Genomic DNA, 13,800 nt, shown 5'->3' on the forward strand with positions numbered 1-13,800 from the left:
TTTTCCACCTATCCTCTTTCTTTGTCCAATGTGTATTGAGTCTTACATTTTGCTTTAATGAAAGAGTGAGACGCACTGACATTGGACAGGTGAAATATCACCCATACGTACACGTACGTACGTATACGTTTATTGCCTAGTTATTTTTTTGTTGACAGTGACAACTGTGACTGTTGACTACTAAAACGCTAGTAGCTCAAATACGATTCCTCCTCCTATCGCGAGGGGCCATCCCGGTACTCCAGCAGAACTTAGGGTTACTATATTTTTGCATTGGTGTAGCATAGCAGCATATCCAATTTAGAATCAGTCAGTTTCCTTGGATAAACTACTACTTACTCAAATTGATGATCCAAGGAGATACAAAGAGTTGATAATTTTCAAATTGCTGGCCAATTGGGACACTCAGTTATGATTTGTTTAGGTTTAGAAGTGTTAGACTCGGATGACTAAGGCTTATATGATACGCACCTTAAATCCTTCTCAGAGGTCGGAGTCTGATCTAAAGCCATCCTGTACAATTTGAGTGCTTTAGGATGTTCGCCCATTTTAAAATAGATGTTGCCCATGTTCACCTGCAAATATAGTCAAGATTGAGTTTGAAAGGAAAAAATGGAAAAATTCGGTTACTCGGACGAGACTCGAACTGGCGATTCCGGGATATAAATCCGCCGCTCTGCTAACTTAAGTACTGACACTCACCCGTTGTCAGCGAATATTTCTAGTATTAAAATACATGATGAGACATGTAGACTCCATTGGATCTATTGGTTATTTGAAGAGTGTCGAAAATCTATTTGCGAGTCCTTTGCCTACTGACCTGTTTGTTTTTACTTTTTAGGGGATTACCTAAGGGATTTATCTTTTGTTACTAATGTAATTGAAGCTTTTTTAAATGAGGCAGGTGAACCGAATAATTCGGCCGAATATTCGGTTCGGTAAGATCTGAACCGAGCATTCGGCCGAATATTCGTATTCAGCAAACTCCATATTCGGCCCATCTCTAATTTCCACCATATCCTTATAGTATAGGGTTATGCTCTGGTTTTCTAGGATAGCGGTGCTCATATAGCCGTCTCATATTTAGCCGTATTATTTAGTATGGAGACGGCCGCTATATATGACAGCACCGCTATCCTAGGAAAACCGAGCTTTAGACTTCTTATGCCCAATTCCGTATCAACATACGGTTTACAAATAAAAAAAACAAATACAACCTTGAGACGATTTGCGTGTGGGAACAGTTTATTTCGCGTCAGCAGCTGGTAGGTGTTCAGTGCCTCGGTGTACATTTCGTTGACAGCATACTGCCCGGCGAGATTGCATAATACCTGAAATATATGGATTCATCATTTTATTTTATTTCAAGGAGTGCTACGACAATAGCAGTATGGAGATGGCACTCACGTCCTTTACTTTCCATGACCACATTGGGGCTAGCTGCTAATTGTTACATAAGACTAGGATTTGCGAACTATGTTCGGAAATGTTAGAATGTGCAACTTAAGCTCTTTCGTATGAAACTCCATTTGATCTAGTAACAAAACTTTGAAATTATAACTATTCCAAATTTTGAAATCAATCTCGTAGGTAAAGGTAAGTAGTCCCGAGATACTTAGCAATATGACAGACGGGAACCATAAGTGTTCCTTTTTCCGTTTTTGGTACAGAACAAGGCCTGGCTCACTCCGCGATTTCGTCGCGTCGCTACAAGTACATGCGCCCACACCAATTTTGGTGTCCAGGCATAGTAGTTGCCGCGCGCCGCTATGGAACGGACGCCTGCTCGCGCTTACGCCACCTAGCGGTCATATCTGTCGTAATAGACGTGTTTTGTTAAGAGTGAATCTTCTGTACCTAGTACTATTATTTATTCTGTGAAAGAACCGTAAAAAGTTTCAACTGACCGCGAAGGTGAGGTCCAAGTTGTGTGAATCACCGAGGTTCGCCTGCTCCTGCATGCGTATCAGCTGGCGCTCCAACGTGGACGCTTCCTGCGCTTTAGCCAGCGCCTGGAATATATACAACACCTTGTTTACATTGGATCTAGAATAATACCGCCGTAAACTTTAAATTATCCATTTAACCTCATTGTATGTAGTTTAATTTCGAATGCAGCGGCGTATGCTGCTGCCATGTTCGGTCGGCGGCGGTTATCGACGTGTTAACTTTAGTAAACGTTTATGAATAGGGGGGTAGAGTATTATAGATAATGGGTCACCTGAGCCAGGTCGAGCTCGGTCTTGGTGGTGTCGTCGTCAGGGTCGGGCTGCGCGCTGAGCATGCACGACTCCTCTACCAGCGCCATGATGCGAGCCTCCATCTGCTTCACCTTGTCCTCTATTCTGAAACACAACGTTATGTTACAGAACATTAAATTGCTACACGTTTTGGAATCTAGGTTTCTTTGTTAGCCTAGTTTAGTGTCTCACTGCTGGGCAAATAACTTCCCTCCATTCCTCCACTCAACCCTGTCGTTTGTACTTTCCCACCAATCCGGGTTAAAAGCGTCTAAGTCATCCCGCCATCTCCTTGTACCTTGTAGTATTGTTATTCGTCCTATTTCAATATTTTGTATGTTTTGTCTGATAACGGTCGGAATAGCTTGGTTTTTTCGTTCCCTTGCATGTTACAAACAAAGATTATAAGACTGGAAGTTCTCAACCTGTGTGCGTTATAACTTTCCCCTTGGAAGAATAAACAATAAGTAGATTGTAGAACCGAATCGCAAAGATCCCGAGCGCAGCGAGGGCTACTGATACCTATAGTTCGTTTTTTTAGCATTAGAAAGAACTTCCAAGAAGGTAAGCGATCTTGACATGACTTTTAATTGAACAATGCTTTATAAAAAATCAAAAACTAGGTATTACATGAAAGCAGAAGAATATAAATGATCGTATTAGATTCATAATTGTTACATATTTGCCGTAACTTAGTTAGGTATGCTACTCTGCTTTTCACATTGATTGCGACAACCATTACGCAGTGGCGGATTTATCCTAAGGCCCAGTAGACCCGGGCCTAGGGCGACAAATTGTGACAAAAAATTAGCTGATGGACAAGAAATAACTCAAAATATAGTCACTATGATGGGTGCCGAGAAAGGGGCGGCTACAGGGCCCGGGCCTAGGGCGGCAAAGACTGCACATCCGCCACTGCCATTACGTGTCACTCACGTGTCCTCCTTGCGCTCCTCGCGGCTGGGCAGGTCACGCGCCGCGGATGTGTACCCGGCGGCGCGCACGGCCGTGACGGGCCGCGCCGCCGCCGTGCCGGCGCGCGAGCTGCCGCCGCGCACGTTCACCGTGCCCAGACGGAACATCTGATGTAGCAAACTCACATTAAATCGCCTTTAGAGACGCTGTATTTTTTTAAGAAGCTTTTATTTACTTTCACCTGTCCCGGTGGGTAGTCAAATCTTACAGCAAATGTTGCCTACCTCTCCGTATCGTATAGACTTCAAATGAAATGTATTTTATGTAGTTAAACTTAAGCGTACCTAAGTGATAATGTAGGTTAATGATAGTGCCATGTATCAGCTGATCTGACAATGAAGACCACAGATGGTCATATTAGGGCCCTGTAATAATTAGTAAAAAATATTTAAGTAAATTAATTACCTAGGTACTAAGAGAAAAATAAACTAATAATAATAAACATGACTCACTTTGTCTCTAATCAATAGCACTGATAGCACATCATCAATTATGTATTAAATTAATGATATTACACAAAGCTCACACCCAAATAGCTCATATGTAGCGAATGTTCTCCATCCTACAGTCTAACTCTGACAGAGAAGGTATGGAAGAACCATAATAAACGTATTTTCATAGAAACTTGAAGTTTATGCTCACACTGTAACTTATTGCAGTGCAGGGTCAATCGGTCCTTGTGCTACGTACCCCAGTCCCCAGCCTGCTGGGCACCTTCCTCCCGAGCCCCGCCGTCCGCAGCGACTCCTGGAAGGCGGCGTCGTCGCGCAGCGCGCGCGTGTCGAGCGCCGGCGCCACGTCGTTGAAGCCCGAGTACAGCTCGTCCTCGTCCACCACCATCGCCGTGCGCGGCGGCGCCTCCGTGCCCACGCGCGACGCGCTGTAGTACCGCGAACTCAGCATAGCTGAATATTATTTGCTTTACAAATTGAAATACCGCGATGTATACTTATTCGAGTAATCGCAAGTGACTGAAGCAAAAATAACTCAAACAAGTAATTTTAGGTGTCTGTTGTGACGCCGTTGCTATGGTAACGGTTGTCACAATCAGTCACAATGAACGTTTTGTTAGCAATCCCGCTCAAAGCGAGCATTAAGAGCTTGATTTGATTGGTATATCCATAGAGCAACTAACTCTAAGTACTAATCTTTGCTTTGCATCGACTTGTATAGAAGCATATACTTACTTTACTCTTTATACTAGAAGCCACATAGAAGCAGAGAGGGCGCGTCAATATGAACGTAACTTTTTATAAAGTGTCATTAATGATGAAATCGGCCTTCGGAAGTCGGTGTTGCTCGAAGAAATCGGCACACTTTGTTATTACAAATGCATGGCATTGAGGGTCATCCATTAATTACATCTCACTAAATTTCGATTTTTTTGTAGCGAACTAGAGTTAGTCCAAGAAAAGTCTGCAGCGATTTGATAGCCCACGCGCGCAGTGCAACTGTTATTTCTGTCATAATTCCATAGAAGTTTGATGTTTAAAATAACACTTACACTGTGTGGGCTATCAAAATCTCTGCAGACTTTTCTTGCTCTAACTCTAGCAAATAATCAAATTAAGTTTAAATAACAACAACAATATTACGGTCATTTTTTTATTACATGATCACTTTACATTCGTTACAGTCAAGATCCTTCCTTAACGTCGTCACACCAATGAAACAATATAGTAATTAGTTAAAACATAATTAAAACAAATGACTGAGAAAGGGCCATCACAATATAATCACCGGTTGCCAGTATTCATAAAAGAAAAACAGAGTTATGGAAGACCCGGAAACAGCGTGGATCATCTAGATACACTAAATTAAAACTAACTCCTTCAACTCCATTAGAAAATACATGCAAATGAGTGATAAGATGGCAAATTACAACCTAACCTAATCCTGACTCGACTTCCATTCAAAACATCAGGTACAAAAATAACTGCATTTAATTTAAACATTATAGTTTTTTTCGTCCAAAGTAATAACAACATCTTAGTACATATACTGATTTCTCAATAGTTCACAGACCATAATTTACTTTGCATCGATTCATCAAGAATAGTTATGGCCTTATAAGCAACTGTCCACAGTGCCTCTCGGCAACGATTTGTACTCCTTGTTATGCATAATAATAAAATCTTTCAAAAGGCAGATTGAGGACACCGAGAGGCGAGAACTAAAGTGTCATTCCATGGAGCTTGAACTATGTAAACAAAAGTCACTAGTAAATTCATCATTTAGAGACAATTTCAATATGGCGGTTTGTTTACATAGTTAGCAAGTTCCATAGAATGACACTTTACACTCGTATGTAATGTCGTCCATCGCTCCACAGCCGCTAATTTCAGTAGTACATAGGATTACAACACGTTTAGTGACCCTAAAGACTAGTTAGAAATGCAAATATTCATATTTGTGACGTTATCTATGAAAAGGGACCTTATTGTCGATGGCGCTTACGCCATTATTAACGATGCTCCGATATAAATACAATACCGCGCGACGCTGTGCGGCGTAAGCGCCATCGACAATAAGGTCCCTTTTCATAGATAATGCCCCATTTTTGTACACGTTTCGCTTACCATTAAGATAACACCAGATAAAAATAATAGAAAACTCTCGTCTCTATTAACAGGGATATGACTTAGATGTTAACAACTCATAGTTAGTTAGGATGGCTCCATATAATTTTATGTACATTAACAAGTCGCCGGTGGCGACGGAAGCGTTAGTTCGTCACAAAAATATTTACATACCATTATAATTTATAACCAAAAAAAAAATGAACATTGAAATTTTTGTTGTTTTTAAGCAATAACTTAATTATTTTGGAAATAAAAATATACCTACGTTGAATCAAAAATAATTGGGTACTACAAATTGAATCTTAATTTAGCATAATATCCCTTAGCTCATCCGCAATGCTCATACGAGTACAATATAATTTTTAAACTTTCTTAAATATAGCCTCTTGTGTATCTGCGCATAGTTATTTATCATGCCAAATTGCAACAGCAGTAAGCTATATTTCCGCTTAGTGCTGAATGCTCGTTGAGCTTGTCTAATTTTGCGGTAAAATCCATAAATCTGAGACTTACCGACTATAATTACTTTCGCGATCACCACAAAATGATCTAATACATTAGATACAACACTTAACGTTCGATACTTTACTTACTTAACCATTTTTGCAATACCGAATTATTACTTTGTAAAAAAATCCTTATAAAAACATCTGAAAGTGAGCTGCAGCTACGAATGGTATGTTACACAAATGTTTAATTGACACTATTGACAGAAAAATATAGGCGCAGCCTGTTGGGCGTAATTATAAATGTAGTACTTAGTAGTAAACTTACTTAAGAGCGCTGGAAGCCTAGAGGTAAAAGCGTGCGACTTTTAATCCGGAGTATGCGGGTTCAAACCCCGGCTGGTACCAATACATTTTGAAGAACTTATGTACGATATATCATTTGATATTCACCAGTCGCTTTTCGGAGAAGGAAAACATACCACCAATACCAATAAGGCCTAGTTTCCCCTCGGGGCCAATGTTGATTAGTTGCCAAGCGGGCTCCAAGCTCCCAGGAACCGTGGCAAAAAGCCGGGACAACGCGAGCAAAATTATGAGTGATAAAGATATTACAGATACTTGTGGCGGAACATCGATTTTTGCGTTTTGTAACGAGCAAGTTTGAGCTAATTTATCTCGCTTTTCTATGAAACTTTACTCGCGTTTTAATTGTGGAGATAATACCAATATAAAATATTTATTTGCGGAAATCATTTAGTGCTTATTTTATAAATCTTCGGACGATGGCTGGAATATCATGTAGACGGGGGCTTTCAGTCGGCCCTGTTACGCTACAGGGGCTCTACGATGCCTACAAGTACCCGCGCGGGTGCCGCGGGCGGCTCAGAGTGCAGTAACAGATCCACAGAGCAGGTAAGGTTGAATGGCTACCGTCGGGCGTGACTGGGAGCGGGTGTCGCGCGTTAGATCTGCGTGCTGAAGCGCGGGCGCGGCAGCTCGAACACGTCGCCGTGCACGGAGCGCGCCAGCGCCTTGATGCTCGCCGCGATGTCGTGCGGCTCCTCCTGGGACACATGCCCTCATTAATAAAGAGCCTCACCTCACCACACTCAATTATGTGTAGGGAATGTTAAATATTCGACTAATAGCCGACAAATTCGTTGATTGATGGGCAGCGAGCGCGCCAGGTGGAGGCCGGTGGTCCCGCTACACTATCCTGTGCTGCAGGGACGGTACTCACGTCGGTGTCGGGGTCCCTGGGCGCGCGCTCGGCGGGGAACACGGGCACGTTGATGGGCAGCGAGCGCGCCAGGTGGAGGCCGGTGGTCCCGCTACGCTATCCTGTGCTGCAGGGACGGTACTCACGTCGGTGTCGGGCTCCCTGGGCGCGCGCTCGGCGGGGAACACGGGCACGTTGATGGGCAGCGAGCGCGCCAGGTGGAGGCCGGTGGTCCCGCTACACTATCCTGTGCTGCAGGGACGGTACTCACGCTGGTGTCGGGCTCCCTGGGCGCGCGCTCGGCGGGGAACACGGGCACGTTGATGGGCAGCGAGCGCGCCAGGTGGAGGCCGGTGGTCCCGCTACACTATCCTGTGCTGCAGGGACGGTACTCACGTCGGTGTCGGGCTCCCTGGGCGCGCGCTCCGCGGGGAACACGGGCACGTTGATGGGCAGCGAGCGCGCCAGGTTGAGGCCGGTGGTCCCGCTACACTATCCTGTGCTGCAGGGACGGTACTCACGTCGGTGTCGGGCTCCCTGGGCGCGCGCTCGGCGGGGAACACGGGCACGTTGATGGGCAGCGAGCGCGCCAGGTGGAGGCCGGTGGTCCCGCTACACTATCCTGTGCTGCAGGGACGGTACTCACGTCGGTGTCGGGCTCCCTGGGCGCGCGCTCGGCGGGGAACACGGGCACGTTGATGGGCAGCGAGCGCGCCAGGTGGAGACCGGTGGTCCCGCTACACTATCCTGTGCTGCAGGGACGGTACTCACGTCTGTGTCGGGCTCCCTGGGCGCGCGCTCGGCGGGGAACACGGGCACGTTGATGGGCAGCGAGCGCGCCAGGTGGAGGCCGGTGGTCCCGCTACACTATCCTGTGCTGCAGGGACGGTACTCACGTCGGTGTCGGGCTCCCTGGGCGCGCGCTCGGCGGGGAACACGGGCACGTTGATGGGCAGCGAGCGCGCCAGGTGGAGGCCGGTGGTCCCGCTACACTATCCTGTGCTGCAGGGACGGTACTCACGTCGGTGTCGGGCTCCCTGGGCGCGCGCTCGGCGGGGAACACGGGCACGTTGATGGGCAGCGAGCGCGCCAGGTGGAGACCGGTGGTCCCGCTACACTATCCTGTGCTGCAGGGACGGTACTCACGTCTGTGTCGGGCTCCCTGGGCGCGCGCTCGGCGGGGAACACGGGCACGTTGATGGGCAGCGAGCGCGCCAGGTGGAGGCCGGTGGTCCCGCTACACTATCCTGTGCTGCAGGGACGGTACTCACGTCGGTGTCGGGCTCCCTGGGCGCGCGCTCGGCGGGGAACACGGGCACGTTGATGGGCAGCGAGCGCGCCAGGTGGAGGCCGGTGGTCCCGCTACACTATCCTGTGCTGCAGGGACGGTACTCACGTCTGTGTCGGGCTCCCTGGGCGCGCGCTCGGCGGGGAACACGGGCACGTTGATGGGCAGCGAGCGCGCCAGGTGGAGGCCGGTGGTCCCGCTACACTATCCTGTGCTGCAGGGACGGTACTCACGTCGGTGTCGGGCTCCCTGGGCGCGCGCTCGCCGGGGAACACGGGCACGTTGATGGGCAGCGAGCGCGCCAGGTCGAGGTTAGCTGCACCGCGACCGCGTCCAATATGGATGCCTTCGTCGTTGCTGACGTCCACTGCAAGATTGCAATGTCACTTTCTGAGTAAGAAAAAAAGTGAGATCTATCCAAGTGTAATGTGTCCATCAAAGACAGAGGAACACTAGAACTAAAATCGGCCTTCCTTACATGTCGGAATCGGAATACTAAATAGCTTTTACTCTTTTTTTTAGCATTATAAATAAGGTAAACAATCTTGATGTGTCTTTTAATTGAAAAACATATTTAAAAAATAAGTTACGGCAAATATGTAACAATTATGCATCTAATGCGTTCATTTATATTCTTCTGCTTTCATAAGTAATAGTTATTGATTTTTAGAAAGCGTTTTTCAATTAAAAGACATGTCAAGATCGCTTACCTTCTTTCAAGTTCTTTCTAATGCTAAAAAGAACGAACTATAGGCCAGGTACACTTTTTTTACTATGTGACTAGGTTGATTGGTGGAAGATAGTCCATGTTTTTTTTCTTTTTAATTTGTAATTACCATCAGAATCGTCGTAGTCGTCTTGGTCTGAGATCATGTGGTTGTGCGAGTCCATCCCTTCTATGTCGAAGATATCTTCTGCGTCCAGTGAATCTTCTTCTGGGGGAAGTTCCCTGTTGTGCTGTGAAATTGACATGTCCAATAATATTAATAACCCTTGGAGGGCAATTATAAATTACATAAACCACGTAACGTAAGATTTTTCATGAATTCTTTATTACATGGACACAATTTTGCGGAGCTTGAGTGCAGAGAGTATTTTGTAAAATATGTCCACTGTGCGAGTTTATGCTGCTTTTGTCTGAACTGACAGTCGGATATTTGCCACCTAAAGATAAGCATTCAAGCAAAAAGTTTATATTTAAATATTATGTCCATGGCAATGTACATGTGAACATGTTTCCGATTCAGGCCACAAGATAGCAGACCCTCCAACGCGCACGGTCCCTATAAGAAGTTCCTTTAGCCTTAGCAACACAGGCCTTTTTTAACAAGATACAAAGGATTCAGTGACTGCACTTTCCCTTACCTTAACAATATTCTGTGACGTTTTTTTGGCATCTTTGAATGAAGACAGTCTTCTTCTCTGAAGTGGAGGTAGCTGCGGTGAAGGGGGTCCATTGTCGAGGGACGTGTCCACCCGGAAGCCGTCTCCGTTCAGGCTGTCTCGGGTTTTGCTTACAATACTGTAAATTCAAACATTTTCTTTTAGTATCCTTTTAATCAATTAAAATATACATTTGCATTAAGAAGCATGCACTTGAATGACTTTTAAAGTGAATGTATAGTTCGTTTTTTTTAGCATTAGAAAGAACTTGAAAGAAGGTAAGCAATCTTGGCATGTCTTTTAATTGAAAAACGCTTTTTAAAAATCAATAACTATTACTTATGAAAGCAGAAGAATATAAATGATCGTATTAGATTCATAATTGTTACATATTTGCCGTAACATATTTTTAAAATGTGTTTTTCAATTAAAAGACACATCAAGATTGTTTACCTAATTTCTAATGCTAAAAAAAACGAGGTATAGTTAAGGACCAGTAATTAATCCTAAATTAAATGATGCCATTGAGTCACAACAATTAAGCAGTTTATATTTAAGTATTTCATTTTAGCTTTGTAATTTACTAAAAAAAACTGATTCCAAAGAAAAATAAAGTTTACTAGGCTAGACAATAAATGTTTGTCCATACCAACGACAACAGTACCTTAATTAAAAATAAATAAATAAGGAAACAAGAAACTAGCATAATAGGTGTTGTACCTAGCTAATATCTTGTGATCCCTTTGTGCTCTGTCTTTGTATGCTTCAAACTCAGCATACTTTTGGTCTCGGAACTGCCTTACAGTTTCCTCGATGGCTTCAAGCTGCGACTGCAGGGTCTGCGTGAGCTGCTTGCTCAGCGTGCCGATGGCCTGCTGTGCCGGCTGCCAGCCTTTCTTATCACTAACTATATTGTTTGTGTCCACATTCTCTTTCATGTCTAAACTTGTTACTTCTGGCACAAGTAAGTTAAAAACTGGTGAAAAATTGCTTGTCTTCTTAAGATTATTTATTTTCTCTTGTGTGGTCTGTAAGGAAACAATTAACCAGTAATAAACAAGTACATGTAACCTAGGTTTCAAATTGCATAAAGATTTACTAGGCTTAGACCAAGTCCGCAACGATTTTGATAGTACAGTGGAAACTGGATAAGTGGAATCGCAAGGGACCGGCTGTTTAGTCCCGCTTATCCAGGTTTTCCATTTATCCAGTTTTCCACTAAACCAGGTTCAAATAAAACATTTTCTCACTTACAGAGGCTCTCGCTAACAGAGGTTGTGGATGCTAGTAATGTCGCTTATAGAGGTCACGTATGGTATGATCAAGACTTAAATAATCATCTTTTATTAAATATGTATGTAGATATGTATGTATTAACAAAAATAGGTATGTAATCCTGACTTAAAAAAAAGCAATACTGTAAATAATCCACAGTACCTACTCCTATACAATTTTCAAAATTACAAGAACTAAATCACTCCTAATATTTATTTATGCACGAGAAACCAGTATGGTTAAATAAATCAATGTACCGATTGTACTTTAATGCAAAAAAAACTGAACGATGTGTGATCTCATACAAAATACGTAGTTAAAACACGAACCATAATGAACGAAACAAACTACCCTCCTTGTGACGGTTTATTAAAAATACAAATTTTATAACGCCGAGCTATTCCACTCATAGAGGTTTCGGAGACGGCTGCTTCCAGTTACAGAGGTAAAAATAAGAAATTTTCGAAAAAATGGATTCCGCTTATAGAGGTCCCAAAATTCCACTTATAGAGGTAATTCGTTGCCAAGGGACTGGAACCGAGAACTTGGGTCCACTTAAAGAGGTTTTCCACTAACCCAGGTTCCACTTATCCAGTTTCCACTGTATATGCAGTGCAAGTGTTATTTACACATCATAATTTCTTTGCCTTGTTCAGGCCCGGGTCTCCTATAAACGCCATCGGCAGCTTACAGCGTCTGCGTCACGATGCTTACTATAGAGATGTACTGTTGTGGTCTGTTTTAGACGTCGACGTCAGCGTCTTTTTTGTTCAAAAACGTTGACGCTGACGCCAGACGCCGCGTACAGCATAAAATAGGAGACCAGGGCCTCATACTTATCTGCTTGTTAACACTGGCACTGCGTGTGGTATCAAAATTGTTGCAGAATTGTCTTGGTCTAATTCTGTTTAAATTAAACAAAAAGAAGCATTCTAAATTCAATAGAACATTTATAGAGTCTGTGCGGAAAGAGAAGAGTCGTGAAATGTAGGGGAGCCCATAAATTCTACGACTCTTCTCTTTCCGCACAGACCCTAAGTGTTTTACTCTGAGGTTTTATTTTTAAAGATTTTAATACTGGCAATAAAGTATTAGCACTAGAGTCCGTTTATGCTAACTTTGCACCAACTTGTACAGAACAGTGAGGGACTGGCATCATAATTTAATAGAAATTTGACATACATGATGACATTCCCTCACTATATCATAGCAAATGCAGCGCAGAGGTAGCTTGGTCCAACTCTGGGTAGCAATTTTCCACTAAACACATTAAAGCATCAGTATCTAGTTACTTAAGAGTCAAATGACAAAAGTGTAATCTGATGCTTCAATCTTGCACAATGCATTGTATCAATTAATTAAGACTTTCAGTGGTTTGTGTCATAGGTACGTTCACATGAAATTGAACATAAATTAGAACCAATTCTTTGCAGTCTAACCAGGTCAATCATAGAGGTCATTGTGATTGAATGAAGAAAGGCTAACTGACACGGAAATTAATATCTATACTAACTTGTGTGGCTTTGGGAATGAGAACAGTACTAGGCCTGTCCTGTGAGACGGCGTGCGTGACCTGCCCGCAGGCCAGGCAGGAGTGCAGCGTCCAACGGCCCACGCCTCGCTGGCACACCAGGGCTGGTTGTACCACTTGACTCTTCAGGGAATTCAATGGCGTTGAAAGCAATTTCTATAAAATTAAATTATATTCATTAGTATGCATTGTTGCTATTGAAAACAAATGCCAATAGCGAAATCATAAGCATTTCGAACTCAAAACTTTTGTAAAAGTATCCTGCAAAGCGAAGCTGATAAACAGCACGTAGTTATTCCGACTACGAAAATAACCTTATTTTGACTGCAATTACGCTTGTCGGTGCCGTATATTTATCAGATACAAAATGTAAGGCGGTATAAGATCATGATACTAGTTATATTCGGTATTAATTAAAAACAATAGTTCTTCATAAAAGTCAAGGTCAATACATGTTTACCGACGGTACCTACCTCACTGAAAAAAATATCCCTTTGTTCCGTGGGTGATAACTCCAATTTTTTTATATCTACATTATCTTCTACTTTATCACTTCCTAATGTTACATTTAGGCATTTACAAACACAGAGAGCCATTATAACTGAAATGCGATGATCGTATATGATCAAATTTGTATAAAAATACACAATCGTAATTTGTACCAAGTAGTCCGGAGATAGAAATACATACAGCACATGAGCACACACACAACACAAGTTCACTCCGACACTCACACACCCGATTTATTTTTATGTACCAAAATAAGCATACATATACACACATATATAGCGCGGCACGTTTTTACTGTTTTACTCAAAGCACAGCTGATCAACGTATATTTATCTCATCATTTGCTGC

General features: G+C 43.3%; 2 protein-coding genes across 3 annotated transcripts in view; both read right to left on the reverse strand.

Annotated features, from left to right (window-relative positions):
* Window positions 1-4,234, reverse strand: part of LOC134666535 (intraflagellar transport protein 88 homolog) — a 42,099-nt gene extending 37,865 nt beyond the window's left edge. Inside the window, exons 1-6 of the mRNA XM_063523725.1 lie at window positions 3,906-4,234; window positions 3,177-3,322; window positions 2,222-2,345; window positions 1,908-2,012; window positions 1,218-1,331; window positions 472-575 (exon numbers count right to left, since the gene is read on the reverse strand). Coding sequence (XP_063379795.1) covers window positions 472-575; window positions 1,218-1,331; window positions 1,908-2,012; window positions 2,222-2,345; window positions 3,177-3,322; window positions 3,906-4,118 — 806 coding nt within the window. The 5' untranslated portion in view covers window positions 4,119-4,234. The remainder of the gene's footprint in view (window positions 1-471; window positions 576-1,217; window positions 1,332-1,907; window positions 2,013-2,221; window positions 2,346-3,176; window positions 3,323-3,905) is intronic.
* A 1,736-nt stretch (window positions 4,235-5,970) lies between these two features.
* LOC134666536 (uncharacterized) lies at window positions 5,971-13,647 on the reverse strand. Of its 2 annotated transcripts, none has more exons than XM_063523726.1 (7): window positions 13,416-13,647; window positions 12,925-13,098; window positions 10,857-11,164; window positions 10,119-10,275; window positions 9,590-9,710; window positions 8,978-9,120; window positions 5,971-7,307 (listed from the first exon to the last, which is right to left on the reverse strand). In XM_063523726.1, exons 1-7 carry the CDS (start codon window positions 13,536-13,538, stop codon window positions 7,209-7,211), a joined length of 1,125 nt encoding a protein of 374 aa, XP_063379796.1. In that variant the 5' UTR covers window positions 13,539-13,647; the 3' UTR covers window positions 5,971-7,208. The 2 variants fall into 2 exon arrangements, with proteins under 2 accessions (XP_063379796.1, XP_063379798.1); XM_063523728.1 differs by having other exon boundaries at window positions 5,971-7,310; window positions 8,987-9,120; window positions 13,416-13,646.
* Between the last annotated feature and the right edge of the window lie 153 nt (window positions 13,648-13,800).

The sequence above is a fragment of the Cydia fagiglandana genome, chromosome 8 (assembly GCF_963556715.1).
Source record: "Cydia fagiglandana chromosome 8, ilCydFagi1.1, whole genome shotgun sequence".
Classification (NCBI taxonomy): Eukaryota; Metazoa; Arthropoda; class Insecta; order Lepidoptera; family Tortricidae; genus Cydia; species Cydia fagiglandana.